This window comes from Drosophila takahashii, chromosome 3L, assembly GCF_030179915.1.
Source record: "Drosophila takahashii strain IR98-3 E-12201 chromosome 3L, DtakHiC1v2, whole genome shotgun sequence".
In the NCBI taxonomy this organism is placed as follows: Eukaryota; Metazoa; Arthropoda; class Insecta; order Diptera; family Drosophilidae; genus Drosophila; species Drosophila takahashii.
Genome location: NC_091680.1, coordinates 2,459,079 through 2,486,532, shown reverse-complemented (window position 1 = coordinate 2,486,532; position 27,454 = coordinate 2,459,079). Strand labels below are relative to the sequence as shown.

The 27,454-nt window shown below is 46.7% G+C and overlaps 6 protein-coding genes across 9 annotated transcripts; 4 read left to right on the top strand and 2 right to left on the bottom strand.

Moving 5' to 3' along the window:
- Positions 1 to 66: 66 nt before the first annotated feature.
- alpha-Spec (alpha spectrin) lies at positions 67 to 18,740 on the top strand. Of its 4 annotated transcripts, XM_017140906.3 has the most exons (9): positions 67 to 204; positions 6,850 to 6,928; positions 6,987 to 11,034; positions 11,780 to 11,878; positions 13,100 to 15,023; positions 15,674 to 16,277; positions 16,438 to 16,467; positions 17,322 to 17,922; positions 18,384 to 18,740. In XM_017140906.3, the coding sequence occupies exons 3-9, from the start codon at positions 7,045 to 7,047 to the stop codon at positions 18,510 to 18,512; spliced, it is 7,377 nt and encodes a 2,458-aa protein (XP_016996395.1). In that variant the 5' UTR covers positions 67 to 204; positions 6,850 to 6,928; positions 6,987 to 7,044; the 3' UTR covers positions 18,513 to 18,740. The 4 variants fall into 4 exon arrangements, with proteins under 4 accessions (XP_016996395.1, XP_016996393.1, XP_070070670.1 ...); XM_017140904.3 differs by lacking the exon at positions 11,780 to 11,878; XM_070214569.1 differs by lacking the exon at positions 16,438 to 16,467.
- dlt (codanin-1 like protein dlt) lies at positions 80 to 5,856 on the top strand. The gene is made up of 2 exons (XM_017140907.3): positions 80 to 204; positions 2,068 to 5,856. Exon 2 carries the CDS (start codon positions 2,178 to 2,180, stop codon positions 5,790 to 5,792), a length of 3,615 nt encoding a protein of 1,204 aa, XP_016996396.2. The 5' UTR covers positions 80 to 204; positions 2,068 to 2,177; the 3' UTR covers positions 5,793 to 5,856.
- An 809-nt stretch (positions 18,741 to 19,549) lies between the features above and the next one.
- Positions 19,550 to 20,498, bottom strand: mRpL46 (mitochondrial ribosomal protein L46). The gene has a single exon (XM_017140909.3). The coding sequence runs from the start codon at positions 20,407 to 20,409 to the stop codon at positions 19,630 to 19,632; it is 780 nt and encodes a 259-aa protein (XP_016996398.2). The 5' UTR covers positions 20,410 to 20,498; the 3' UTR covers positions 19,550 to 19,629.
- On the top strand, positions 20,487 to 20,934 carry LOC108056884 (U6 snRNA-associated Sm-like protein LSm8). The gene has a single exon (XM_017140910.3). It carries the CDS (start codon positions 20,609 to 20,611, stop codon positions 20,894 to 20,896), a length of 288 nt encoding a protein of 95 aa, XP_016996399.1. The 5' UTR covers positions 20,487 to 20,608; the 3' UTR covers positions 20,897 to 20,934.
- Positions 20,580 to 22,340, bottom strand: PolD2 (DNA polymerase delta subunit 2). The gene has a single exon (XM_017140908.3). It carries the CDS (start codon positions 22,249 to 22,251, stop codon positions 20,953 to 20,955), a length of 1,299 nt encoding a protein of 432 aa, XP_016996397.2. The 5' UTR covers positions 22,252 to 22,340; the 3' UTR covers positions 20,580 to 20,952.
- Positions 22,341 to 22,838: 498 nt separating this feature from the next.
- Positions 22,839 to 25,984, top strand: LOC108056906 (ankyrin-3). The gene is made up of 3 exons (XM_017140945.3): positions 22,839 to 23,996; positions 24,058 to 24,494; positions 24,551 to 25,984. The coding sequence occupies exons 1-3, from the start codon at positions 23,186 to 23,188 to the stop codon at positions 25,319 to 25,321; spliced, it is 2,019 nt and encodes a 672-aa protein (XP_016996434.1). The 5' UTR covers positions 22,839 to 23,185; the 3' UTR covers positions 25,322 to 25,984.
- The last annotated feature ends 1,470 nt before the right edge of the window (positions 25,985 to 27,454 follow it).

The window sequence follows — 27,454 nt, the reverse complement described above, 5'->3', positions numbered from 1 at the left end:
TAACATTTTCAGGCAACCGATATTTACAAAACTATCGATGCTTTGATGACTTCTCACATCACTAATCGGCCGACATATTGAAAAAAAAAATTCTGCGTGCGGTCCGTGAATATTGAGGCGCTCCGTGTAAATTGCGAATAACTACTGAAAATCAATAGTTTAATTAAGAAATTAACTGTAAACGGATACGTTTTCCATCAAAGTGTAAGTTGTTCTATGATTTTCGCACGTAGCTTACCGTTAGTTGGGTTCAAATTGCAATTGAAATTCGGTTTGCGTGTAAAGTGAAAATTTTTCGGGTCAACGCCACACCCTCGAAGGCGACACAAAAATCCAATTAAACAGGCTAAAAGTGAGAGAAAAGTCTTGGCCATAACTGAAAGTCGAGAGGTCCAATGCCAGTGCTTAATTAGGCATCAAAATTTTGATATTCTTTTTCAAATTCGGGATTCTAATTGCAATTGAAGAAAAAGTATCTGGTACTCCAGTTGTGCATGTGTGTGTGTGAGTTACGCAGGAGTACAGAAGTCGGTGTGTGTGTGTGTACGTCATCGGGGGGTGGGGTGGGTGGTGTCGGTGGTGCGGCAACTTCAGCAGAGAGAAAGCGCGAGAGAGCTTTCTCCCACGCTCTCTCTTGGCTCGTTTGTGTTTGCGAGAGAGTTTAAGTACGAGTAAAAAAAATAGTAAATTGTTTGCCTTACATTTGCCAAAACCTGTTTTTTGGGTGGGGGAAATGTCCTTGACTTTGGCATAGCATGTTTTTGTATGTTTGTAATTCTGTCAATCTTTGGGGTTTATATGTGCACTTTGCGTACTAGTTGATTTTGGGGCCTCTTCAATGATTGCTCATAATTCCAAACCGTACGCATTACGTCATCCTCGGCTATTTTCTGATAGACACTTCAATTAATGTTTCGCTCTCTCGCTCTCTCTCTCTCCCTCTTTCCCTCATTCGTGAGTGGTGTATGTGTTTTCTTTCGCTCTCTTTTCATTAAGGTGGGTTCTCTCGCACTTGTGTTTACTGTTGTTGTTTTTATTCGCCACCGCGATAAACAGTTAAATTGCCTGCCCATGTGTAAGTGTGTGTGTGTTTGTGAAACAAATTTTTGTATGGCTGCCAAGCCCTGGATTGTTGCTATCTCCCTCTGATTTATTTCAATTTCCTGCGGCAATGTGTGTTATTTGTTTGTTTGTCTGCATGTTTGACCCCACCCTCTCCCCGAAATGATGTCACTGTTTTGACCCCTTCTATAGGGAGGTCTCCCTTAACTTGTACTTAATATTTCATCTTAAGATCTTAAAATCTTGGAATTTTAAAATTTTTAAATAATTTAATTGCTAAATTCCGGGCATTTCAAATCGAAATTGCTAAATTGGTTTAAATTATTTGAAAGTACAGTAGTAAATGCTTAATCACTACTTGTAAATAGCAATTATTTCATCTAAAGATATTTGAAATTTCATAATTTTAGTAATCTTTTGGCACATTCCAGACATATCTTAGATTTCCTTATCTTAATTGCTCTATTGGTAGCTGGTATGCAGTACAGTAATAACTGGTCATAGAAAAACATAAATAGGATTTTTGGGCTTTGCTAAATATAAACAAATACTAATTTGTTTGTGTCTAAAAATAAATAAATATTATGTTTATTTTCCTCTTCTCAATGTTTAGATAAATTAGCCCACACTATCTGTGAAATTTTTTTAGTAATCTTATAAATTTCCCCAAAAATGGACCTGTAACCCCTTAACTTTAACCCTTCTATCCTAACCAATATTTCACTTCTTATAGCTTTTAGTACAGGTGATGATGTCATCGCCGCCTAAATTTGATAACTCGTAATGTCTTTCGTGCATCTCGCTTTGTTTTAGTTTAGTGTGTGTGAAAAAAGTGATGTCAATACAAAAAAAAGAAGAAGAAAAAATAAAAATCCTGCAACTTCAACCCAAATTCAAACCCAAAATCCAAACAAATCTCAAAAATATAAAAATAAATTAGAAAACGAAAAACCCAGAAAAGCCGAGCCAACACACATTTCCCTTCTCTCTCCTCTTCCGTTGCAGGGAAACAAGAAAGAAAGGAGAAGAGAAGAGAGGAGGAGGAGGGCGAAAGGTCAAAAATAGAAAGATCATGCCCACAGAGGGACTCCCCTAAGAGATACTCACCCTAAAAAATGACTAAGCCGGAAGAGAAGCATCTGCAGCAGTTGCTTCTGCAATTGGAGAAGGTGCCACGCCCCCAGCTGCAGCAGAAATTCGTGGGGCACTTCAAAAGCAAGGGCGGCAAGGACACCTGCAGCCTGGAGGACTTTGCCGCCTACTTTTTGGCTGCACTGCGTCAGACCACCAAGCCTTATTTCTACTCTCGCAGCTCGGAGACTCCTGTTCAATCTTTGACACCCATTCGACAGCCCAAAGCACCACCAACCGACGATGTGGTGAAGGATCTGGAGGAGCAGCTACAGTTTAATGAATCTCTGATCCTCAACAGGAGCGGAAACTCCGCAACTCCAGCTCGCCAGCAGCCGCAGGGTCGCAGATCCACGCCAGGAAGTGGCGGTCAGTTTTGCAGCACGCCCAATAGAAGTGGAGGAGGAGCAGCTCCTCCCGGAGGAGGTCATAGCTTCTGCCTGGGCGACTTTCTGGTCACCACGCCCAACCAAAGCCAGCAGCGTTCCAAGAAGAAGACCACGCCACAGCAGAATCAGCAAGGAGCCGTAACCACACCCCAATCCAAACCCAGGCGAAGAGTTCTACCCATGACCATCAGCAAGAATGTCTCGGCCAGCTCCTCCTCCTTTGGCGACACCAGTTCCTTTAGCAACGACAACAATCTCTGGCGCATCTCGCAGAGCAGCGAGATCTTCGATAGAAGTCAGGGAGCCGCCCTCGAAATGGAGGCACGCAAATCGCTGCTGCTCAACAAGCAGGAGATCAAAAGTGAGGCTCCAATCAGTCAGCAGGAGAGAACCCCCGACGATGAGATATTCCCCGGGGAAACCTTCAATCTGGAGGATGTGAGCGATACCCACCAGTTGCAGTTGCTGGCCAGCATTTATAGCCTGCTAATGGACTTGAATCTAGTGCCCAATGTCCTCAGTGAACTGAGCTTTGTGATGCAGTTGGTCAACATAAGAGACTTTGGGCAATCCTCTGCAGAATCTGAAGCTCCCGCTGCCTTGGAGCGACTCACCCAGTACAAAAGTTGTGTCTTTTTTGCCTTGAAAATGCTAGAAAATCAGGAAAAGCTACTGCTACAATTGGATAAGAGAACCCTAGGAGTTCTCCTGCAGAACGAGAGATTGAGCCTGCTGCCAGCGGCGATGGTGCAACAACTGGAAATGAGCTGCCAACAGAGACAGGAGCTGTCCACACCCTTTTCCCTGGACACCTCCTCCTCATCGGCTCAACAGAATGTCTACTATCATGTGGAAAAGGATTCGCGGGACAACTTTCCCACGCAAAATGAGTTCGGGGCCTTTAAAACCCAGCGAGATTTGTTCTATAAAACCCTCAAGCAGTGGGAGGTGAGCCACCTGAATCGCATTTTCAACTTTGCCAGCGAGTTGACTCCTCGGATTAGGGAAATCTTCAAGGTATCGGAGCATCCGGTGAATATGGCTCACTTTGCCAAGTTGTTTGTCAGTCAACTGCTAATCTCCGCCACTGAAACCACCGAATCTCCTGAAGAACTGGGCTTAAAACTGGATCCTCTGAGGCACAATAAACTCGCCCAGCGACTGGTGACCTCGAATTCCAGTGTGGAGGGTCAGTTTCCCCGTTCGCAGGCCTTTTTCCGTGACTTTATAGCCAGCTGTTCGTCGCTGGCTTTTTTGGTGCACCTGAAACTCGCTCTATTTGCGCAGTTAGTGCGTCACAACGACTCCACCTTTGATCTGCTCCAGCTGGCCGAGGATGTGGGTACCGAGGAGCAGTCCGCTCAGCAGGGACCTTACCTGGTTCGTGTCCAGGCCATGGCCAACATGCTAATCCTGGCCAAATTTCTGGGCTATGTCACTGTTTTGCCTTTCAGTGGGACTACCCAACATGGCAATCCAACGCCTCCACATCTTTGCCCACAACAACTGCAGTTGCGCAGCCACTTTCATCCGGATTTCAATCTCCGCGAGATCTTGGAACGCTCTATGCGGCAGGGCAAGCTGCTGATCACTCTACCCTGGTTGGTTCAATACCTGGTGATGCTCGATTTGGTCAGCCTGCATCTTCCCGACTCGCTGGCCACCTTGGAGCTGCTCTACGGATTGTATGCGGGTTTGCATATGGATAAACTGCAACCAGGAGCTGTGTTTATGGCCAGGAGTTGCATAGGCTGGCTGTTGGATGCACAGCCGCAGTTGGTCAATGGTTACTACAGTCATAGGGCTTTGATTAGTTCATCATCGGTTGTGGATCTCTGCCTGAATGGCCTGCGTTGCCAGGAGAAATCGAATAGTTCTTTACTAGAGGAACTTCTCCCCGTGGCTTGTCCTTTTCTTCAAGAGTTCCGCGTGAGCATCACGCCCTCTCGTCAGGCGAAGAGTGGTCGGTTTAGGTACATCACCACCAGGCTGGAGCAACTGCAGCAGACTGGCAGTGGTGTGGCCGCCAAGGAGACTTCTAGTGAGTTGACTCCCTCGGAGCAGCAGCAGCGCAAGTTGGCCGATGCCTTCCTGCACTCGCAAAATGCCTCCACCAGGCGGTTAATTGAATTCGTGACCGAACGCAGTTTCAAGTGCGTGGTGAAGGATGCCCAGCAGGAGATTCTACTGCCCTCCAAGTCGTCAGCGGATGCTAGAGTGAATGAAATCAGCTCTATAAAGCAGGAGGAGGTGTACCAGAAGCTGCAGCAGATCTTCCAGGAGGCCAGGGAGAAGGTCTGTCAGCGGTGGAAGGAGCAAGTGCCTCAAATGCTGGACAGGCGCATAGGTCAATCGCTGGAGGCCCTACTACCCGCCAGCACCAATGCGGTGCTGCGTTCCACCTATGCGCATTTGATTCGCATTCAAGCTCAGTCGCAACTGCAGCAGTGGCTCCAATCTAGTGTCCTCCAATCCACATTTTATCATGGGGATCTCCAGGAACTTGCCATTAAGGTTTTCCACTCCAACAGAAACAAGGCGGATGCAGCTGGTATTTCCAGCGGTGGCTCCACTGAACTCCAACTTAGACCAGATTTGGGCTTCAGCTTGTCGGAGTTGCTCTTCCAGCTTCAACAGTGGCTGCACTGCCTCAGTTTGCGGCCCGAAAATGTGGGATGTCGGGAGGATCTTGGAGAACTGCTCAAACAATCCCAACAGGCTGTATTGTTTCCCCAAATGCCCACTGTTTTCTATCACCTAATTGGCTCGGGATTGGTGCATCTCCTCCAGCTGCTTATCAACAGAAAACCAAGTTACCTTGATGACCATGTAATCTCATCCTGCTGCTCCGTGTGGCGTTCACCACAGTTCCTGGCCAGTGAAGCCTCACCGGGAATCTACGAAGGCCTGCTCAGCATAAGTTTTGTGCAGGAGATGGGTCACAATATGGACAACTTTCGAATGCTGGAAAAACTCCTGAGATCCATGCTGCAATCAGGAGCCATAAAAGCGGATCAACTAAACGAACTCTTCATGCCGCTCTTTGCGGAGAATTGGCCACCGAATGTGTGGAGCACCCTCTCCAATCTCCTCCAGCAACTCTCGCTTTCGGGGAAGGATACCTCCAACGAAAGCCACGAAGACGAGGCCAAATCGCATTTGTTTATGGAAATGCTGGCCGATTTATCACGGGATCTGGATAGTTTTTAAGTCCTAAACTGTTGGTTATGTCATTTCAAATGTATGTTTCGAATAAAGCGTTTCTTTTTATGTATTTCTGTGCTGGAAATAACTCGGAAATTGAGAATGTAGGCGATAAGATAGCGATAGCCGATGGAACCTAATCAGCAAGGGAGAATGCGTCACTTTCGCAGTTTTAGTTTGCTTTGGAGTAGTTGTGTGTGCAAGCGTTGAGGTTACGAAAAAAGGGGACGAGGCTGTCGATCGATGTGATCATCGACCTGAGGAGCAGTCGACAACTAAGTGAGAAATATGTGGGGAAAATTATACAATGATTAGTAAGACAGTTACAAATTTTAAATTGTTTAGAAGGAAGTTTGGAACTTTCATTCTAAATGTATAAAAATTACATAAATATGATTTTAGGTATGTGATAAAAAAACCAGGGTGCTAAAAAATATGTGGGTACCAAATTCTAAAAGTGAGTTTATACAAATTCGGCTGAAACAAAAATATTTATATTAAATTAAAAATTTAAAGAAAATATTGTTATATAAGGGGATTCCTATATCGTTTTTAAGCTCTACATTTGTTTGTTTTTTTCCCCTTTTAAAGATAATATAAATTTCATTAGGCGACGCAAAAACAAAAGAATGAAAAAAATACTTCGAAATGAGGACGATACTCTCAGAATTTAATTCAAAAAACAGAAATACCACAATAAGCTTTAAATTACAAATAAATAAGCTCTACATTTGTTTGTTTTTATTTTGCTTCCCTTTTCAAGATAATATAAATTCCATTAGGCGACGTAAAATCAAATGAATGAATTAAAATAAAAATACTACAAAATGAGTATGATACTCTCAGAATTTAAAACAAAATTCAGAAATATCCAAACAAGCTTAAAAGATAATAAATTTGTGAAATGCCAGCCTCAACTGTTTTTAAGTTATTTATTCCCATGGTTGTTTTTTTTCCCCATCTTATGAATGACCCAACGATTAAGTAATTGACTCAGTCTGGTTGCGTTTGTGCTGATTAAACCGAATTAAACTAATTATTCCCCCTCCATTTCCTTTTGCAGTTGAGCACGGTCGAACGTTTGATGAAGAGGAAGTAGCAGTATTAAATTAAAATAAAAACAGCGCCCAGAGGAGCCCAAGGTAAAATCTAAATGAAATACTTAAAAATAAATTAAAACTAATTTCTAAACCACCACAGCAATATCAATATCAAAACGAACGAAAGAATAAACTAGACAAGCAAACGAACCATCGAAATGGAGAACTTCACACCCAAGGAGGTGAAGATCCTCGAGACAGTCGAGGACATCCAGGAGCGGCGTGAGCAGGTGCTCTCGCGCTACAATGACTTCAAGATCGAGACGCGCCAGAAGCGCGAGAAGCTGGAGGATTCGCGCCGCTTCCAGTACTTCAAGCGCGATGCCGACGAGCTGGAGTCGTGGATCCACGAGAAGCTGCAGGCGGCCAGCGAGGAGAGCTACCGCGATCCCACCAATCTGCAGGCCAAGATCCAGAAGCACCAGGCCTTCGAGGCGGAGGTGTCGGCGCACAGCAATGCCATCGTTTCGCTGGACAACACGGGTCAGGAGATGATCAACCAGCAGCACTTTGCCTCCGAGTCGATTCAGGTGCGTCTCGATGAACTCCACAAGCTGTGGGAGTTGCTCCTCAGCCGGCTGGCCGAGAAGGGCTTGAAGCTTCAGCAGGCTCTTGTCCTGGTGCAATTCCTTCGCCAGTGCGAGGAGGTCATGTTCTGGATCAAGGACAAGGAGACCTTCGTGACCGCCGATGAGTTTGGCCAGGACTTGGAGCACGTGGAGGTGCTGCAGCGCAAGTTCGATGAGTTCCAGAAGGACATGGCCTCGCAGGAGTATCGTGTGACCGAGGTCAACCAGTTGGCCGATAAACTAGTGCAGGATGGTCATCCAGAGAGGGATACCATCACCAAGCGCAAGGAGGAGCTGAATGAAGCTTGGCAGCGCTTGAAGCAGCTGGCCATTGTGCGGCAGGAGAAGCTCTTCGGGGCCCACGAGATCCAGCGTTTCAATCGCGATGCCGACGAGACTGTCGCCTGGATTGCCGAGAAGGATGTGGTGCTCTCATCGGATGATTATGGCCGCGATTTGGCCAGTGTTCAGGCGCTGCAGCGCAAGCACGAGGGAGTGGAGCGCGATTTGGCTGCGCTGGAGGACAAGGTATCCACTTTGGGGGCGGAGGCCCAGCGCCTTTGCTCCATTCACGCCGATCACAGCGACCAGATCCGCGACAAGCAGTCCGAGATCGCCAACTACTGGCAGAGTTTGACCACCAAGGCGCGCGAGCGCAAGCAGAAGCTGGATGAGTCCTACTACCTGCACCGTTTCCTCGCCGACTTCCGGGATCTGGTGTCCTGGATCAACGGCATGAAGGCCATCATTTCGGCCGACGAGCTGGCCAAGGATGTGGCCGGTGCGGAGGCTCTGCTGGAGCGCCACCAGGAGCACAAGGGCGAGATCGATGCGCGCGAGGATAGCTTCAAGCTGACCACCGAATCCGGGCAGAAACTCCTCGAGCGTGAGCACTATGCCGCCGCCGAGATTCAGGAGAAGCTGGCCGCTCTGGAGAACGACAAGAGCTCGCTGCTGTCGCTGTGGGAGGATCGCCGCATCCTCTACGAGCAGTGCATGGATTTGCAACTCTTCTACCGCGACACCGAGCAGGCCGACACCTGGATGGCCAAGCAGGAGGCCTTTCTGGCGAATGAGGATCTCGGGGATTCTCTGGATTCAGTGGAGGCTCTCATCAAGAAGCACGAGGACTTTGAGAAGAGTCTGGCCGCCCAGGAGGAGAAGATCAAAGCGCTGGATATCTTTGCCACCAAGCTGATTGATGGCCAGCACTATGCGGCTGATGATGTGGCTCAGCGTCGCCAGATGCTTTTGGCCAGGCGGGCTGCTCTCCAAGAGAAATCCTCGCGACGTCGCCAGCTGCTGGAGGACTCCAACCGCTATCAGCAATTCGAGCGGGACTGCGACGAAACCAAGGGCTGGATCAGCGAGAAGCTAAAGTTTGCCACGGACGACAGCTACCTGGATCCCACTAATCTCAATGGCAAGATGCAGAAGCACCAGAACTTTGAGCACGAACTCAATGCCAACAAGTCGAGGATTGAGGATATTACGAATGTGGGCACCGAGCTGATTGAGAAGCAGCACTATGCCGCCGATCAGATCAACACTCGCATGCAGGAGATCGTCGTCCTGTGGGAGACGCTCGTCCAGGCCTCGGACAAGAAGGGCACCAAGCTGAACGAGGCCTGCCAGCAGCAGCAATTCAACAGGACTATCGAGGACATTGAGCTCTGGCTGAGCGAGATTGAGGGTCAGCTGCTGTCCGAGGATCATGGCAAGGATCTGACCTCTGTACAGAATCTGCAGAAGAAGCACGCTCTGCTGGAGGCCGATGTGATGGCCCACCAGGATCGCATCGAAAGCATCAAGGTGGCCGCGAATAAGTTCATTGAGTCGGGTCACTTTGATGCCGACAACATTCGCAACAAGGAGGGCAATCTCTCGGCTCGCTATGCCGCCTTGGCGGCGCCCATGGGCGAGAGGAAGCAGCATCTGCTGGACTCGCTGCAGGTGCAGCAGCTCTTCCGCGACTTGGAGGATGAGGCTGCCTGGATTCGCGAGAAGGAACCCATTGCTGCTTCGACCAACCGCGGTCGCGATTTGATTGGCGTGCAGAATCTGATCAAGAAGCACCAGGCTGTCCTCGCTGAGATCAATAACCATGAGGCTAGACTGTTGAATGTCATTAGCTCAGGCGAGAACATGCTGAAGGATCAGCCCTTCGCCAGCGACGACATCCGTCAGCGTCTGGAGGCCCTGCAAGATCAGTGGAACACGCTGAAGGAGAAGTCCAGCCAGCGCAAACAGGATTTGGACGACTCGCTGCAGGCGCATCAGTACTTTGCCGATGCCAACGAGGCGGAGTCGTGGATGCGCGAAAAGGAGCCGATTGCCACGGGCAGTGATTACGGCAAGGACGAGGATTCCTCGGAGGCGCTGCTCAAGAAGCACGAGGCTCTCGTCTCGGATCTCGAGGCCTTTGGCAACACCATCCAGGCGCTGCAGGAGCAGGCCAAGAACTGCCGCCAGCAGGAGACCCCTGTGGTGGATATCACAGGCAAAGAATGCGTGGTGGCTCTCTACGATTACACCGAGAAATCCCCGCGTGAGGTGTCCATGAAGAAGGGCGATGTGTTGACTCTCCTCAACTCGAACAACAAGGACTGGTGGAAGGTGGAGGTCAACGATCGTCAGGGTTTCGTCCCAGCTGCTTATATCAAGAAGATTGAAGCCGGTTTGAGTGCCTCGCAGCAGAACCTCGTGGACAACCATTCGATTGCCAAGCGACAGAACCAAATCAACTCGCAGTACGATAATCTTTTGGCTCTCGCCCGCGAGCGTCAGAATAAGTTGAATGAGACCGTAAAGGCGTACGTCCTCGTTCGCGAGGCTGCCGATTTGGCCCAGTGGATCAGAGACAAGGAGAACCACGCCCAGATCGCCGATGTTGTGGGCGAGGATCTGGAGGAGGTAGAGGTTCTCCAAAAGAAGTTCGACGACTTCAACGACGACCTGAAAGCCAACGAAGTGCGTCTGGCCAACATGAACGAGATTGCCGTGCAGCTGACTTCACTGGGACAAACGGAGGCCGCCCTGAAGATCCAAACGCAGATGCAGGATCTCAACGAGAAGTGGAACAATCTGCAGACTCTGACCGCCGAAAAGGCCAGCCAACTGGGCTCCGCCCACGAGGTGCAGCGCTTCCATCGCGACATCGACGAGACCAAGGACTGGATTGCCGAGAAGGCCAATGCCCTGAACAACGACGACTTGGGCAAGGATCTGCGCAGTGTCCAGACTTTGCAGCGCAAGCACGAGGGAGTGGAGCGGGATTTGGCCGCTCTGCGGGACAAGATCCGCCAGCTGGACGAGACCGCCAATAGGCTGATGCAATCGCATCCCGACACCGCCGAGCAGACGTACGCCAAGCAGAAGGAGATCAACGAGATGTGGGACCAGATCATCACCAAGTCGACGGCCCGCAAGGAGAAGCTGCTCGATTCGTACGACCTGCAGCGCTTCCTCAGCGACTACCGCGATCTGCTGGCCTGGATCAACTCGATGATGAGCCTGGTCACCTCCGACGAGCTGGCCAACGATGTCACCGGAGCCGAGGCTTTGATTGAACGTCATCAGGTGAGGATGTCGATGGAGAATACGACTATAATTTTAACTAGCATCTAATTAAATTGAAGGAACGTTTAAAATCTTAGGGGTTTTCACTTTCTGAATTTAAAATTTAAAAAGTTTTCAGGGATATGGAGATATTTATGGTGCAAAGCCACTGCTTGAACTGCTTGCACTACTTAAATTTCTTTATTTGCTCATAACTTTTGAATTAATGGTCCGATTTGAACAATTTCTTCTACATTTTGATAGGTATTAATAAGCACAACAAAATTGCATTTATACCTTTCCGTTTTTTGTAGTTTTTCCTCTTAATCCACTGCTTGCACTGCTTGAATTCCATTATTTGCTCATAACTTTTCAATGAATAGTCCGATTGGAATAATTGCTTCTACATTTCGATAGGTATTAAAAAACACAACATAATGGCATTTACACTTTTCCGTTTTTTGTAGTTTTTCTCTTAAGAACGGAAAGTGAAAACCCTCTTATAATATTTCTTTATATCCCCCCTAAGTATTAACATTCTTTGAACAGCAGACCGTTTTATCCCTCATATCTGAACACCTCTCGACTATATTATCTTGTCTTTTTGGTTTTGTTTTTTATTGGTTCGTGTCATATGTCAAAAACGAACAACGAACAATCGACAACGGCAACATGGTTCATGGTTCATGACAACATCCAAAAATATCCCCATCATGGTTGTGTTTCTACATTTCAAACCCCTAAAAACAAATAAACAATTAATCAGGCACATCGTGCCGAGATTGAGTTCACACTGGGCAGCAGCTCCTCGCCTCGTAAGGCCACCGCCTCGACCACCAGCATCGCATCTCCATCCGGCGACGAGGTAGATCCTTCGCTAACCACCATCACTCCATATCCGTGTTTCGTTGTGTTTTTGTGTGTGCGCTCGCCAAAACTCGTATCATCCATTCCAAAAACATTGTGTATATCCAAAGGGTACTTGAAATTCCTTGGTTATCTTTATTTCGATCAGTGTGAATACCCTTCATGTACAAATATCAGACCATATCTACGGCTTTAGCTTTTCCTTTTCACACACACACATATATTTTGTTCTCTTGGTAACACCAAGCGGTTTCCTGTTATCTTATCTAATATATTGCTTACACACATCGGGCCGTCATCAGCATTAACCCCCTCACTCGGATCTTAATGATTTCTCAATGTCCAGATAAGGTTTACAAGGTTTTATGTTTTTTACGTGAAGTTAAGATCATTTATTCGTATAATATATGAAGTTTTGTGCTAAATTGATATACGTAAAAGTCAAAATTCACGAAGATCAATGATCTTATGGGTATTTAAAAATAAAATGTTGAATTCATCCGTCTGAAAAAAAACTGAAAGCCAAAAATGATTCTTTTTTTTAATTTTTAGTCTTTATAAAAATGTAATATTTTGTTTTACCATCAAATGTATTAATAGCTTTCAAGATTTTATGTTTTTCAAGTAGACTTAAGATCATTTATTCGTATAATATATTTAGCTTTTTTCAAAATTTCTATGATTTCTAAGATTTAAATTCACGAGATGATATGTTGGGTTCTTTATTCTGAAAAACGAATTTCTTTTATTATCATAAGATTCGTTTTGCAATAGTTCCTTTTAAACAACCAATTTTATTAAAACCTTCTTTGCTCTTACCAAAAATGTTAGAATATAGGAAATATTTAAAGAAACTCTAGGTTTTCTAAATACCAAAATTTATGAAAAATCTGAGCTATAATACCCATCTTATCTTCTCCTGTATATAGCTTTATATACCTACATGTTTAAATAATTCAAACTATACAGCTTTCTGTACCAATCCTCTCATCATCATCATCATGGAACATCCGTTCACGTTTCACCCAGTTTATCCACCGAATTGTTCAGTTTAACTTCGTTCTTTTCGTTACTTTTGACTAATTCGAGGCTGCAGCAATCGATCCGATCCTCAGCGGCCCCAGCCAGCCAGCGTTGCAATGTTGTTCTAACACGGCGTTACCTTATCCAGATCTCTAAATCCATAAACTAATCTATTTTCACCCTGAATTTCCCCCAGGAACATCGCACGGAGATCGATGCCCGCGCCGGAACCTTCGGTGCCTTCGAGCAGTTTGGAAACGAGCTGCTGCAGGCGAATCACTACGCGTCGCCGGAGATTAAGGAGCAGATCGAGGATCTGGCCAAGGCACGCGAGGATCTGGAGAAGGCCTGGACGGAGAGGCGTCTGCAGCTGGAGCAGAACTTGGATCTGCAGCTGTACATGCGCGACTGCGAGTTGGCCGAGTCCTGGATGTCGGCCCGCGAGGCCTTCTTAAATGCGGATGACGATGCCAATGCCGGCGGCAATGTGGAGGCGCTGATCAAGAAGCACGAGGACTTCGACAAGGCCATCAATGGGCATGAGCAGAAGATTGCGGCCCTGCAGACGGTGGCCGATCAGTTGATTGCCCAGAATCACTATGCCTCCAATTTGGTCGATGAGAAGAGGAAGCAGGTGCTGGAGAGGTGGCGTCATCTTAAGGATGGCCTCATCGAGAAGCGTTCCCGCTTGGGCGACGAACAGACACTGCAGCAGTTCTCGCGCGATGCCGACGAGATCGAGAACTGGATCGCCGAGAAGCTGCAGCTGGCCACCGAGGAGAGCTACAAGGATCCGGCCAACATCCAGTCGAAGCACCAGAAGCACCAGGCCTTCGAGGCTGAGTTGGCAGCCAATGCGGATCGTATTCAGAGTGTCCTCGCCATGGGCGGCAATCTGATTGATAAGAAGCAGTGCAGCGGTTCGGAGGATGCGGTGCAGAAGCGGCTCACACAGATCGCCGATCAGTGGGAATATCTCACTCACAAGACTACTGAGAAGTCGCTGAAGCTCAAGGAGGCCAATAAGCAGCGCACCTATATCGCTGCTGTCAAGGATTTGGACTTCTGGTTGGGCGAGGTCGAGAGTCTGTTGACCACTGAGGATTCTGGTAAGGATTTGGCCTCGGTCCAAAACCTCATGAAGAAGCATCAGTTGGTCGAGGCGGATATCGTGGCGCACGAAGACCGCATCAAGGACATGAACAACCAGGCCGATTCCTTGGTGGAGAGCGGCCAGTTCGATACTGCGGGCATCCAGGAGAAGCGCCAGAGCATCAATGAGCGCTACGAGCGCATCTGCAACCTGGCTGCCCATCGCCAGGCGCGTTTGAATGAGGCCCTGACCCTGCACCAATTCTTCCGCGACATTGCCGACGAGGAGAGCTGGATCAAGGAGAAGAAGCTGCTGGTGGGCTCCGATGATTATGGTCGCGATTTGACGGGTGTCCAGAATCTGAAGAAGAAACATAAGCGTTTGGAGGCGGAGCTGGGCTCCCATGAGCCGGCCATTCAGGCTGTTCAGGAGGCTGGCGAGAAGCTGATGGATGTCTCTAATCTTGGAGTTCCCGAGATTGAGCAGCGCCTGAAGGCTCTCAATCAGGCTTGGGCTGAACTCAAGAATCTGGCTGCCACGCGTGGCCAGAAGCTGGATGAGTCGCTGACCTACCAGCAGTTCCTGGCCCAAGTGGAGGAGGAGGAGGCCTGGATCACCGAGAAGCAGCAGTTGCTTTCGGTTGAGGACTATGGCGACTCGATGGCCGCCGTTCAGGGTCTGCTGAAGAAGCACGACGCCTTCGAGACGGACTTTACCGCCCACAAGGATCGCTGCTCCTTGATTTGCGACCAGGGCAGCGAGCTGGTGGAGGCCAAGAACCACCATGGCGAGTCCATTGCCCAGCGCTGCCAGCAGCTGAAGCTGAAGCTGGACAACCTTTCGGCTTTGGCCGCCCGTCGCAAGGGCGCCCTGCTGGACAACTCTGCTTACTTGCAGTTCATGTGGAAGGCCGATGTGGTGGAGAGCTGGATCGACGACAAGGAGAACTATGTGCGCTCCGATGAGTTCGGGCGGGATCTGTCCACCGTGCAGACGCTGTTGACCAAGCAGGAGACATTCGATGCAGGTGGGTGTGAATGGGTTATTAATAATAATATAATAACTTATTATACAATGAATTATTTTGAATTTTCTTGTTTTATGCGAATGAATTAATTAGAATTTTTAGTTTAAAGAATTTAATGAACTTTAGTTTTGAGTTCAATAGAATTTAATGAATTAAATTCAATGAATTATTTTGAATTTTCTTGAATTGAAATAATTTTATGAATGAATTTATCAATTTTCTTGTTTTATGTGAATGAATTAATTAGAATTTTTGGTTTAAAGAATTGAATGAATTTTAATGTTAAGTTTAATAGAATTGAATTTTGAGTTTAATAGAATTGAATGAATTTAATTCAATGAATTATTATGAATTTTTATTAAATTTAATTAATAGGAGTTTTGAGTTTAATAGGATTGAATGAATTTTATTAAATGAATTATTTTTAATTTTATTTGTTTTATGTGAATGAAATAATTTCAATTTTTAGTTTAATAGAATTAGTTTAGTTTGAGCTTAGAAATTAGAACATCATTTAATTCACTTCACATAGAATTAAATTAAATAAATCAAAAATAGCCAAGAAACGATACAGAAAAAATTGAATGATTCCCGCATTGCTCTAGATATAATCTAGTTCACTTATTAATTTATAAATCTTTCCCATTCAGGTCTCAATGCCTTCGAGCAGGAGGGCATCCACAACATCACCGCACTGAAGGACCAACTGATCAACGCCAGCCACGCCCAATCGCCGGCCATTCTGAAGCGCCATGGCGACGTGATTGCCAGGTGGCAGAAGCTGCGCGATGCCAGCGATACCCGCAAACAGCGACTGCTGGCCATGCAGGAGCAGTTCCGCCAGATCGAGGAACTCTACTTGACATTTGCCAAGAAAGCTTCGGCCTTCAATTCTTGGTTCGAAAATGCCGAGGAGGATCTCACAGATCCTGTTCGCTGCAATTCGATCGAAGAAATCCGCGCCCTGCGCGACGCCCATGCCCAATTCCAGGCGTCCCTCTCGTCGGCCGAAGCTGATTTCAAGGCATTGGCAGCACTCGACCAGAAGATCAAGAGCTTTAATGTTGGACCCAATCCCTACACGTGGTTCACCATGGAAGCTCTTGAGGAGACCTGGCGTAACCTGCAAAAGATCATAGAGGAACGCGATGGCGAACTTGCCAAGGAGGCCAAGCGGCAGGAGGAGAACGACAAGCTGCGCAAGGAGTTCGCCAAGCACGCCAATCTCTTCCACCAGTGGCTCACAGAGACCAGGTTAGTTGGGGTTGGGTTAGGGTTATTTACGGGGGTTTACTGTGTCGGTTTTCTCGGATCAAACACCCATCCATCCAATCCAATCCACACGAATCCGAAAACAAGTCTTGTGGTCTTGTGAAATACTACGTAACTGAAAGATCCATTCTATATTTTCTAGATATTATATGCTGGGTTATAACCGTCAAGGGTAATTCTGCGTTTCGAACTCTTGTTATTTTCTGTTGTGATCTTTTTTGGTTCCTCTTAACTCGCGTTGGAGCCCCGCTGCGCCTCCACTAACCTTTGGGAGTAACTCTCTTGCTTTGGCACCTCGTGCGCCGAGGGCCTGTAAATAAAATACTATCCACACTGATAAGATCGAGCAATAACTAAGGCCTAGTTTTAGTTAGTTGCATTAGCGAGAGCACCACCGATCCCGACCCACCCGATATGTCAACTAGATATATCAACGTGCTCCATTATTCCTCTGGTCTCTCACCTCAACTTACTCCAAAATTAACGAACAACTAAACTCTTTAGCATGCAAATCGAGAGCATATAGAACAAAAATACGTAGAAATCGAGCAATTTAAATTATTATCATATTTCTTCTGTTCAATCGAAGAGTGTTTAACCAAAATCTAGTAGCTTTTTCCAATTTAAACGTTCCGTTTGGCGCTATTCTTATTTTTAACTCGCTTCCTAGAAATTAGACAACTTTCGTCTTTATTTGTTGCTGACAAACTCAAAAAGAAAACAATCTTAACTACACTAAACCCAAAGAACTCGCGTCCCGCCAAAAAAATAAATTCCCACAGACACCTGTAAATATAAACAAAAAAACAATGGGAAGACAAACTAGTTGCAAGCCCGAAAAATCCAGAAAATAATATTCGCTGCCCGTAACAGACCTCTAACAAGATTTGCTTTTCTTATATGCATTATATCATTGTAACGTTCCAAATTTGTTTGAGACCTAATCACTCGATATTGTCTGCCCTACTAACGAATGCTTGTATTTCAACCGCCAATTCTCAACCACGCACATCGCAAATCCCACAGAACGTCCATGATGGAAGGCTCCGGTTCTTTGGAACAGCAACTGGAGGCGCTTCGCGTCAAGGCCACCGAGGTGCGTGCCCGTCGCGTCGATCTCAAGAAGATCGAGGAGCTGGGCGCTTTGCTGGAGGAGCATCTGATCCTGGACAATCGCTACACGGAACACTCGACAGTGGGCTTGGCCCAGCAGTGGGATCAGCTCGACCAGCTCTCCATGCGCATGCAGCACAATCTGGAGCAGCAGATCCAGGCACGCAATCACTCTGGAGTATCTGAGGATTCCCTCAAGGAGTTCTCGATGATGTTCAAGCACTTCGACAAGGACAAGAGCGGCAAGCTGAATCACCAGGAGTTCAAGTCCTGCCTGCGCGCCCTCGGCTACGACCTGCCCATGGTGGAGGAGGGCCAACCCGACCCGGAATTCGAGGCCATCCTCGATGTGGTCGATCCCAACCGCGATGGCTACGTCTCCCTGCAGGAATACATTGCGTTCATGATCTCCAAAGAGACGGAGAACGTGCAGTCCTACGAGGAGATCGAGAATGCCTTCCGCGCCATCACCGCCGCCGACCGTCCCTACGTCACCAAGGAGGAGCTCTACTGCGTAAGTATATTTATACCCGTTACTCGTAGAGTAAAAGGTCTGTCTGTCTGTCCGTATGAACGCTGAGATATCGAAAACTACAAAAGCTAGAAAGTTGGGATTACCCACACATATTCTTGGGCTTCCTACGCAGCGCAAGTTTATTTCAGCTGAGTGCCACGCCCAAAATCGCCCACTAACGATTTTAAAATTTGTCTGGCGCCTACACCTTTAAAGATTCGCGAGAAGTATAAATGCAATTTTGTTGTGTATATTTATATCTCTCGAAATGTAGAAGACATTTTTCAAATCGGACTATTCATTAAAAAGTTATGCGCAATCAAAATTGTATATATCCATCTCCCTCGCACTCCTTTTAGCTGAGTGGCGGGTATTAGATAGTCGGGACACCCACCCGACTATAGCGTTCTCTCTTGTTTTTACCTTAGTATGAACCATTCCTAACATTTCGCCTTTTACAGAACCTCACCAAGGACATGGCGGACTACTGCGTGCAGCGCATGAAACCCTTCTCCGAACCGCGCTCCGGCCAGCCCATCAAGGATGCCCTGGACTACATAGACTTTACGCGAACGCTGTTCCAGAACTAAGGAGAACTTGTTTAGTGGCGCGCCTGAGCATATGTCTTACAATTTAAAGTATATTTCTAAAAACCAACAAAACCACAAAAAAAAACAAAGCAAACAATATATATTTACACCATTATTTTCGATAATTTAGTCTCTAAGTCAAACAGTTTAATGCTTATTTAAGAACCTATGCCACAATGAACCTAAAATCAACAATAGCACCTTGCAATACATATATTTATCAATCAACATGATAGTTTTTGCATTTATTTCAAGATCACAGTCCCCATGAAAGTATCTAAAATTTGGACGTTTCAGTTTGGTGGTCAGGTGGCCGGAGAAGATATTTAATCGAGGATATAGTCAACGTAAACTGAGCAACTTGCGCCTGAACAGCAGATGATATACAGCTTAGCTTCCAGTAATCGAGCAACTCACATTTTCCATATTGAATGTCTGTAACTTGTAACGAACATAGAGATACAATTGAAATATCAAAAAGTTTAAGATACTCTTGCTACCCAAAAAAAATACATAATATTCAGCCTCCAGCCTTGTGTTTTCTCCAGTTTCTACGTGTATTCGAAACGAAAGTAGTAAACTTTTTCAAAAATAAAAATAAAAAACCAAAAAAAAAGAACGAAGAAAAACAAAACAATAAAATTTGCCTCTGTATTGAACGTATATTTACAATCCGTGAATTGCAAAAATAAATATATTGCTCCATGTCTAATAATGTTAAAAGAGTGGAGTGTTTTTATTGTTATATGATGGGAAATTATGTTATTTTCATATAATTTATATTTGGTCTATTTTTTGACATTCTCGTAATAAAAAATTGTATTAATTGAAACTTTATATTAAAATGGAACATCCCTAAATATTTACTTATTAATTCCCAATTAATCTTTATTAATATATTAATTACAAATATTGATAGTTTCCAATTAAAAAAAAATTTTTTTAAGTATTGGTTCCATATTTTTAAAAAAGATCTGATTTGTATAATTGATATTGATCCTATCTCAACAGTTTTATCCCAGATAAAAGTCTTTAAATAGCTAATCCCCTGGACTTTTCAGCCCAAGTAGCATCTATATTTATTCATTAGATATCAAAACAGATTTAACAATTACGATTACAACAAGAACTTGTTAACGCTTTCCGCATAGGCGGCATTCGTGAGCTTTCCGTTTAGAGCCTCCTTGGGCAGCCACTCGAACTTGGCCACCTTCTCCTCCACCTGACCAGATCGCAGGGATGCCCGGTAGAAGAAGACCTTGGCTCCAACGCTCTCCGTTCGCTGATTGCTAGGATACTTGTACTTGTGGAAGCCCACGGGCGCATTGCCGTAGAAGAGCACCTGCAGCTCCTGGCCGCAACGCTCGCGGAGCACCCGCTCCGCCGTCTGGCGCATGGATTCGCCCTCCTCCCGCTTTCCCTGCGGCAGGACGAGGTGCTCCTGCTGTCCCAGCTTCTGCTGGACGAGAAGATAGAGTGTGTCCTCCAGGCAGCGATCCGTGGAGCTGGTCTTCCCAGCCTGATCATCGGGCGTGGTGCGCTCGCCCAGCTGAAACTTCTTCAGCTCCTCGATGTAGGCATCCTTGCGATCCTGCGCCGTCTGCTTGGAGCCGCTGTCCTCCATGTCCACCTGCATCTTGCCCTTCTTGATCAGCTCCGCCTGGACAATCTCGCGCTCGTGCTTCAGCTCGTGGTCGGACTTCAGGCTGTTCTCGTACTCCACGCGCCACAACATGTCCTGGAACTGTTTCTCGAGGGGATTCAGCGACTTTGAGACCACAGGCAGGCGCTCCACCAGCACGCCGGCGTACAGATCCCACTTCTCCGCGGCGGTGGCGGCGGAGGATTGGCTGCGGCTCAGCTCCCGGGCACCCACTTGGACAAGGCGACGCAGCATTTTCACCAATTTAATTGAAATCTTAAGGGAAAATAGAAAATCCTCAAATCCACACCGATTACATGAGCAGCGTAACCGTATCAGCTGTTCGGCGAGTGTTATCGCTATCGTTATCGGAGCGACGCGCTTGCTATCGTTTTGCCATTTTCGTATTTATTTTCATCCGCTGGACGCAGAAGCTCTAAAAGATTAGCCAAAAATGTCCGGACTGGAGTCCTACATCAACCACACAGTGTCCATCATCACGGCGGACGGGCGGAACTTCATTGGGACCCTCAAGGGCTTCGACCAGACCATCAACATCATCATCGACGAGTGCCATGAGCGGGTTTTCTCCACGAGCTCTGGGATTGAGCAGATCGTCCTGGGGCTGCACATCATCCGCGGGGACAACATCGCGGTGATCGGACTGATAGACGAGACCATCGACTCCCGCCTGGATCTGGCCAATATCCGGGGCGAACCTCTTGGACCCGTGGTGCACTAGGATAGCGAATAAAACCAGTGATTCTCAAGACTTAACAAGGGGTTTATTAATGATTCTTATTCTGTATCCACGCTGAAGTTGACCTGGCGGCAGTCCAGGGTGTCCAGGTCCACCACGGCCACGCTCTGCGTCCGGCTGAAGCTGGGCACGCACACCAGGCGCGTGCGTTTCTTCTTAGAGGAATCCTCATGAAGCTCCGTGGCAAAGGACTCGCAGTTGCCGGCGAAATACACATGCGGACACTCGCGCAGGATGAAGGGATCGCTGTCGATGTAGGGATAGCAGGCCAGAGTGTCCGGCGCAGTGGGCGCAATGTGGCCCCAGGTGAGGGTGCATCGTAAAGCCTCCAGCGGAGATTCCAGCGAGGTGCTGCGCAGCAGATCGGATACATTCTGGCCAGAGGTTCCTATTACCAAAGCCTCGTCCAGCCGGCAGTTGTAGGGATTGATCACCGCCTGGAAGGAGGCCAACTGAGCGGCCTGGGGGAACATGCACTTGTGGAAGGGCTGCTGGGGCAGCATAAAGTTGGCTGGGTCATAGGCTCCCGGCATTACATCCACTGGTAAACTCCTTGCCCACGAGGCAAACCACTGATCCAATTGGGTCACAGCCTGGACGGTATCGTTGGCATTCGCCTGGGTGCGGGCCACCTGGAGCGTGGGCACATGGGCCACTGCACTCGCTCGCACGGAGTTCCCAGCCACTATCAAACGCACCATGGAGCCTGCCTCCTTGGCGTTGCCCAGACTCCCAGCCAGCCAGTACTGGAAGAGATTAAGGGCCTCCACAAAGTTGTGGGCCTGCAGTTGGTCCAATCCCGAAGCGAGCACTAGGAGGCGGCTCCTCTTAGTCATGGCCAATGGCTTCTGCGGGCCACTTTCGTAGAAGAGCATGTCTTTTACATTGAAGAATCCCTCGCTGTCGGTGCCTCCGAGGGCGGCGCACACAACGCCGGTGGCCAGGAGCTCGGGCTTCAGTTCGCCTTGGAGACGCACCCGCTGCAGCTCGTCCTCCAGCACAATCTTGTCCTCCGGCTCCGAGTAATTCTGTCGCGGCGGCTGTGGAGCCAACTGGTTCTCCTCGGAAATGTCACGCAGAATGCTGGGTTTGTGGGCCTGGTGCTTGAAGATGGTGCCAATCAGGATGCAGTGGACGTCCTGTTCGCCGCGCAGCTCGCACAGCTTCTTGATGGGCTCCTTGCTGCCCCACTTTTTCTGGGCCAGCGGCGTCAGGAGGCGCGTCATCTCGGCCAGGCGGTGAGCATACAGGTGGCAGAACTGCTTCTGGTAATCGTGTCCCTTGAGCCGGAAGATGCTGCTCAGGTTCTCGTACTTGGTCTCTAGGCGGTTGCTCATGTTTCCAGCTGTATTTTGATCTAGGAACTCGGGATCCTCTCAAGACGCTTGTTTCTTTTTGGGCGCCAATTTGTTACAGTGAAGATTGGCTAAGGAGAACCAGTAATCTTAAACAACGAGTGTAATTTGGTATAAAACTTCTTCAAAAAAATTAAATTTGTAATATTTTTAATTTAGTTTATAATGATACTTTTTTTCGTAGCAAAAAATATAATTTCAATATTTAAATTTGTTCCTTATGTAATTTATTTAATTGTATATCCCAGCGCTCCAAGTGCACCCTTTTAACTATCGGGCTAGTAACCATGAGTTGATATTTTTAACTTATTATTATTTTTAAAATATTGAAGCAATTTACCTCATTTACCTAATTACTAACATTATTTTTTATTGTTTTTTTAAGGTAAAAAATAGGCTGTTTTTAAATTCATAATTCTATATTTCTAATTTGTTTCAATGTTCATTTTTAAATAATTATTTTTATATCATAATTAATAATATTAATTTATACATTAGTTATTATGTAGTACTCACTGTACCTCCACCGCCTATCGATATCCGATATTCCTGCCCACACACCCTGGCTCAGCTGTTAGCTATCGAAAAGAAGAAGAAGCAGAGCTGCAAAGAGCGAAAAGTTTTTGTAATTGGAATTAAACCCATTTAACGCCCGGATGCGATGAATTTAGCCTGCAAACGGAGCACAGGGATGTGGAATCTCGCGACTGAAGCCACCGGAGCAGCCTCTCGCCAGCCAGCCGTCGTCCAGTGCTGATTTGGGCGAATGTTTCAGTGCTCTTATTGATTTTTACGGTTTCGTTTCGGAAGTGATACGCATTTGGCTCTGGCCCGATCTTCCCCGGAAACTGCGCCGCAGGAGGATAGAGGATGCCAGTGAGGTGCTAGACGGAGGGGATAGAAGCCATTGCGAGCCATGGGCGGCTCCGTAAGCCAGGTGTTCCGCTCCGGATCGGCGCTACTCTCGCATCGCGACGGCAAGCTGTCCAAGGCCACCGAGGAGACGATCCAGACGCTCTTCGACATCCTGCGCGCCAACCCAAAGGTCTCGCTGCAGACGCTCGAGAGCCTGCTCATCCAGATCCCGAAGAATGAGAACATCCTGGCCATGCACGACGACCACGGCTACAATATCCTGCAGCGCAGCGTTGGCCTCAATCACATCGATCTCACCAAGTGGCTGCTGCACCGCCACCGTCCGGATGTCAACCGCTCGCCCTGCTCCCTGCCCCTGCACATCGCCACGCTGCGTGGCTACGAGGAGTGCGTGGAGCTGCTCCTGCGCCACGGCGCCCGCATCGACGTGGACACCAGGATGTGCTTTCCCGGCGCCCATACGCGCAACTGCGAGGAGAGCGGCAAGTGGCATAATAATGTGGACGACGTTAGCGAGCGACTGAACACCAAGCTGCAGAACGCCCTCTACTACGCCATCGACGGGGATCAGTATAATGTGTTGAGCCTGCTCACCCAGAAGATGGAGGAGCCGTGGATTCCGTTCAGGGTCAAGAAGCCGCTGCTGCACTTGGCCTGCGAACGCGGCGCCTGGAATTGCGTTCAGCAGTTGGTGGTCACGCGTTCGGAGGAGATCAATCTCATCATGGACGAGTATTACCCGATTCATCATGCTGTGCTCCATGATGGACGCTTCCTGGAGCTACTCATTCATCAGGGAGCCATTACCACAGTAAGGACGTGCACCCAGCAGATGACCCTGCTGCATGTTGGTGAGTTTTTACTATCTGAGAAGAGATATTGAAAGGGAAATAACTTATTATTATTCCTTAGTTATCTTTGCCGCTCGCAAATCCGCTGACGACACGCTGGCCACGCTGCGCATCCTGCTGGAACGTGGCTGCAAGGAGCTAATCAATGCGCCGGATTCACTGGGCAACACTCCTCTGCACGCCTTGATTGTTCGCTATGCCCTGGAGGAAGCTCGCTACGGCTACGATAAGTGGAGCAAGTGGGATGTCCTGCACCTGGTTAGATTCCTTTTGCAAAACGGTGCAAAGCAGTCGATCAATCAGGCGGGAAACAGTGCCATGGCCTGTGTGTTTCGACATTTAAGAGACTGGGAGGTCTGCTACGAGCTGCTCAACATGCTGATCAAGGAGAATGGCGATCCCAACATCGTGGGAAGAGATGGATCTGTGCCCATTATGGTTCTGCTAGTGCCGCTAATTAATAAGGATCACCTGCATCATTTCACGCACTCCATGAAGGTCGGAAAATTCGATTTAACTTGTTGTTTCTCAAACTAAATCCTAATTATCAATAGGTCTGCTATCTAAACTGCATCCGCATGCTGCTGCAGCACGGGGCCAATCCCAATTGCTCCTACCGCGCCAACCTAAAGCCGCTGCACGTGCTCGTGTTCACGGTGAGCGAGAACTTTACGCTCAACTGCGACACCCAGAAGCGCACCAACTTCGACTTCATCAAGAACATCCTGCTGATGCTACTGCAGCATGGCCTGGACTGCAATAAAACATATCAGCACATTCTACAGGCGGTTATGGACATGGTCCATAATGTGCGAACCTGCCACGACATGGAGTGTGTCTACGAACTGACCCTGACGCTCATCCAGTACGGGGCCGATCCCAATATAGTGCTCAGTGGAAAGACGACGCCTGGGACTGCGATCTTCTCCAACGAGCTGGCCACCTTCCGCAGCTCTTTCCGCACCAACTCGTGCTACTTGCTCTTCTACTACATCATCCTGATCACCAAGAAGGAGTTTATCCTGAACGATCCCCAGGCGACCTACACGAGGGTGATACACCTTTTCTACCTGACCATGAATCACGAGCCGCTTTTCAATTGCCTGAAGGCGCTGCACAACTTCTATGTGGCCCAGGTGCCCAGCAAGAAGACGGAGCAGCTGATAGCCCTGATCTCGTCGCTCTATCGTCGGCCGCGCAGTCTGAAGCAGCTTTCCCGCTGGGCGATTTACGAAGCAATGAACCGAAAGCTGGCCCAGAACATCAACCGTCTGAATCTGCCTGGCCAGCTCAAGGACTATGTGCTGCAGTTCGAGGAGAGGTAGCGAGTGGAGCGGCCCCAGGACCAATGAATCCCAACCGCAGCGAACTAGAGTCAATCACTAGTAATGTTTAATATGCATATTCGTATGTAGTTACGCAATAATTACGAACTATCAGGACTGTAGCTAAAAGATTATGGAATTTACTTTGATATCATCTGATTACAACCAGTCCTCGTATGATATGGAAACGCTTAAACGTACCTACACACAACACAAAATACACACACGAGAAGCCAATTTAAATATTGTCAAATCAAACACGTGCAATTTCTTTGATACGAATCTATTGATACAACTATTGTGAGGGAGGAACGCTCATCTATGTTTTGTAATTCTATACGTACAACTTTTGTGAACTGTAATGCGCTTTACACTATACAAGCACAAACCGCACCTTCCTTTCACCTTCTACCCTTCCAAAAACCCAAACCTCTCATGCTGCATAAGTTATAGGACATAAACTTAAGGCTGTTTTTTGACAAACATTTCGGGTGTTTTAGAATTTTGTATATTCGAACGCAATCGAGGGAGAGCGAGACGTTATGTAATTATTATTGTAACTATTATTATTGTTGCTAAACCGTTGTTAATCTCTGTATCTTATAATGTCATTTTCAATCGAATTGATAACGCTATCGATCAATAAATAAACATAAACTTTCACATGGCTAATAGTACTCCTCCAAGGTCATCAAACCGGCGGTAATACCGGAAACAAATAACCTCCTCCCCCAGGGAAACAAACAAAATAAACAATAACCATCGAAGCATTGGAAAACTTTCTGGAATCCCTGCCCGACATTCCGCGTGCGCCCAATCCAGAACGAGGTGAACGTCATTATACCCGTTACTCGTAGAGTAAAAGGGTATATTGTATTCGTGCAAAAGTATGTAACAGCTAGAAGAAAGCTTTTCCGACCCTATAAAGTATATATATTCTTGATCAGGGTCACTAGCCGAGTCGATATAGCCATGTCCGTCTGTCTGTCTGTCCGTATGAATGCTGAGATCTCGGAAACTATAAAAGCTAGAGGACTGACATTTTGCATACAGATTTTAGGAGTTCCTACGCAGCGCAAGTTTATTTCAAAATCGTACCACGCCCCCTCTAACGCCCACAATAGCTTATATACAATTTTAAAAATTTCAATATTTTGGAAAAGTAAAAATGCAGTTTTATTGTGTTTATTAATATCTATCGAAATGTAGAAAAAATTTTTTAAATCGGACCATCCGTTAAAAAGTTACGGCGGATCAATGTTTTTATCCCCAACTCCTTCGCACTCCCTTTAGCTGAGTAACGGGTATCTGATAGTCGGGACACCCGACTATAGCGTTCTCTCTTGTTTGGCTTTCGTTTCACGCAACTTTATTTTCCTTAAAGCAAATTGATAATAAGATTTAGTGACGCATAGTAAGCCACCTCTTAAAGTTTCTAGCTACGCCTATGATAGAACAAGAGCAGTCCAGGAAGATCCTTCTTCTACGATCTAAACATAGTAGATAAAACGACTAAAAAAATGAGATATGTTTCATAAAGATCGGTCAACAAATTATTAAATGGCTGTTGACGATACTTCAATTTGTTACATTGGAATCGAATAAGTATTGAAAAGTCCCGTTGCTCGATTCGCCTTGGCCCGCCTCACCCCTCTCTCTCTTTCCTCTTCAGCTGAAACATGAAATTGGAACGATATTGATTAGAACACCGATATTGCAAATGCAACCGAAATTTGAATGTGTGGGATCTCGTTACTTCTATCCAGGGACCGAAAATAATGATTATTTTTTTTGAGTAAAAAATAAAAATCTCCATTTAATGATTATTTTGTAAGCAAAAAAAATATCGCTCAGAAATAATGATTATTTCGTGAGCGATATATTTCGTTCAAAAATATCACTCAAAGTGGGATTGCATCCGTCCTACGCGGAATTTTACAAAGATTTAAATGTGCTCTTGTAGGTAGAATCACGGAGCACATATTCCGTTAAGAAAAAAATTAATTTTCTTTGTATAAACCGCTTAAAAAAACAAAAAAAAATCTTTTTGTATAAAAACACTTTCTGTGGGAATCGAACTCGTGCTTACAGCTCGGTGGACCAATACACTAACACTAACGTTTTAAAAAGTTT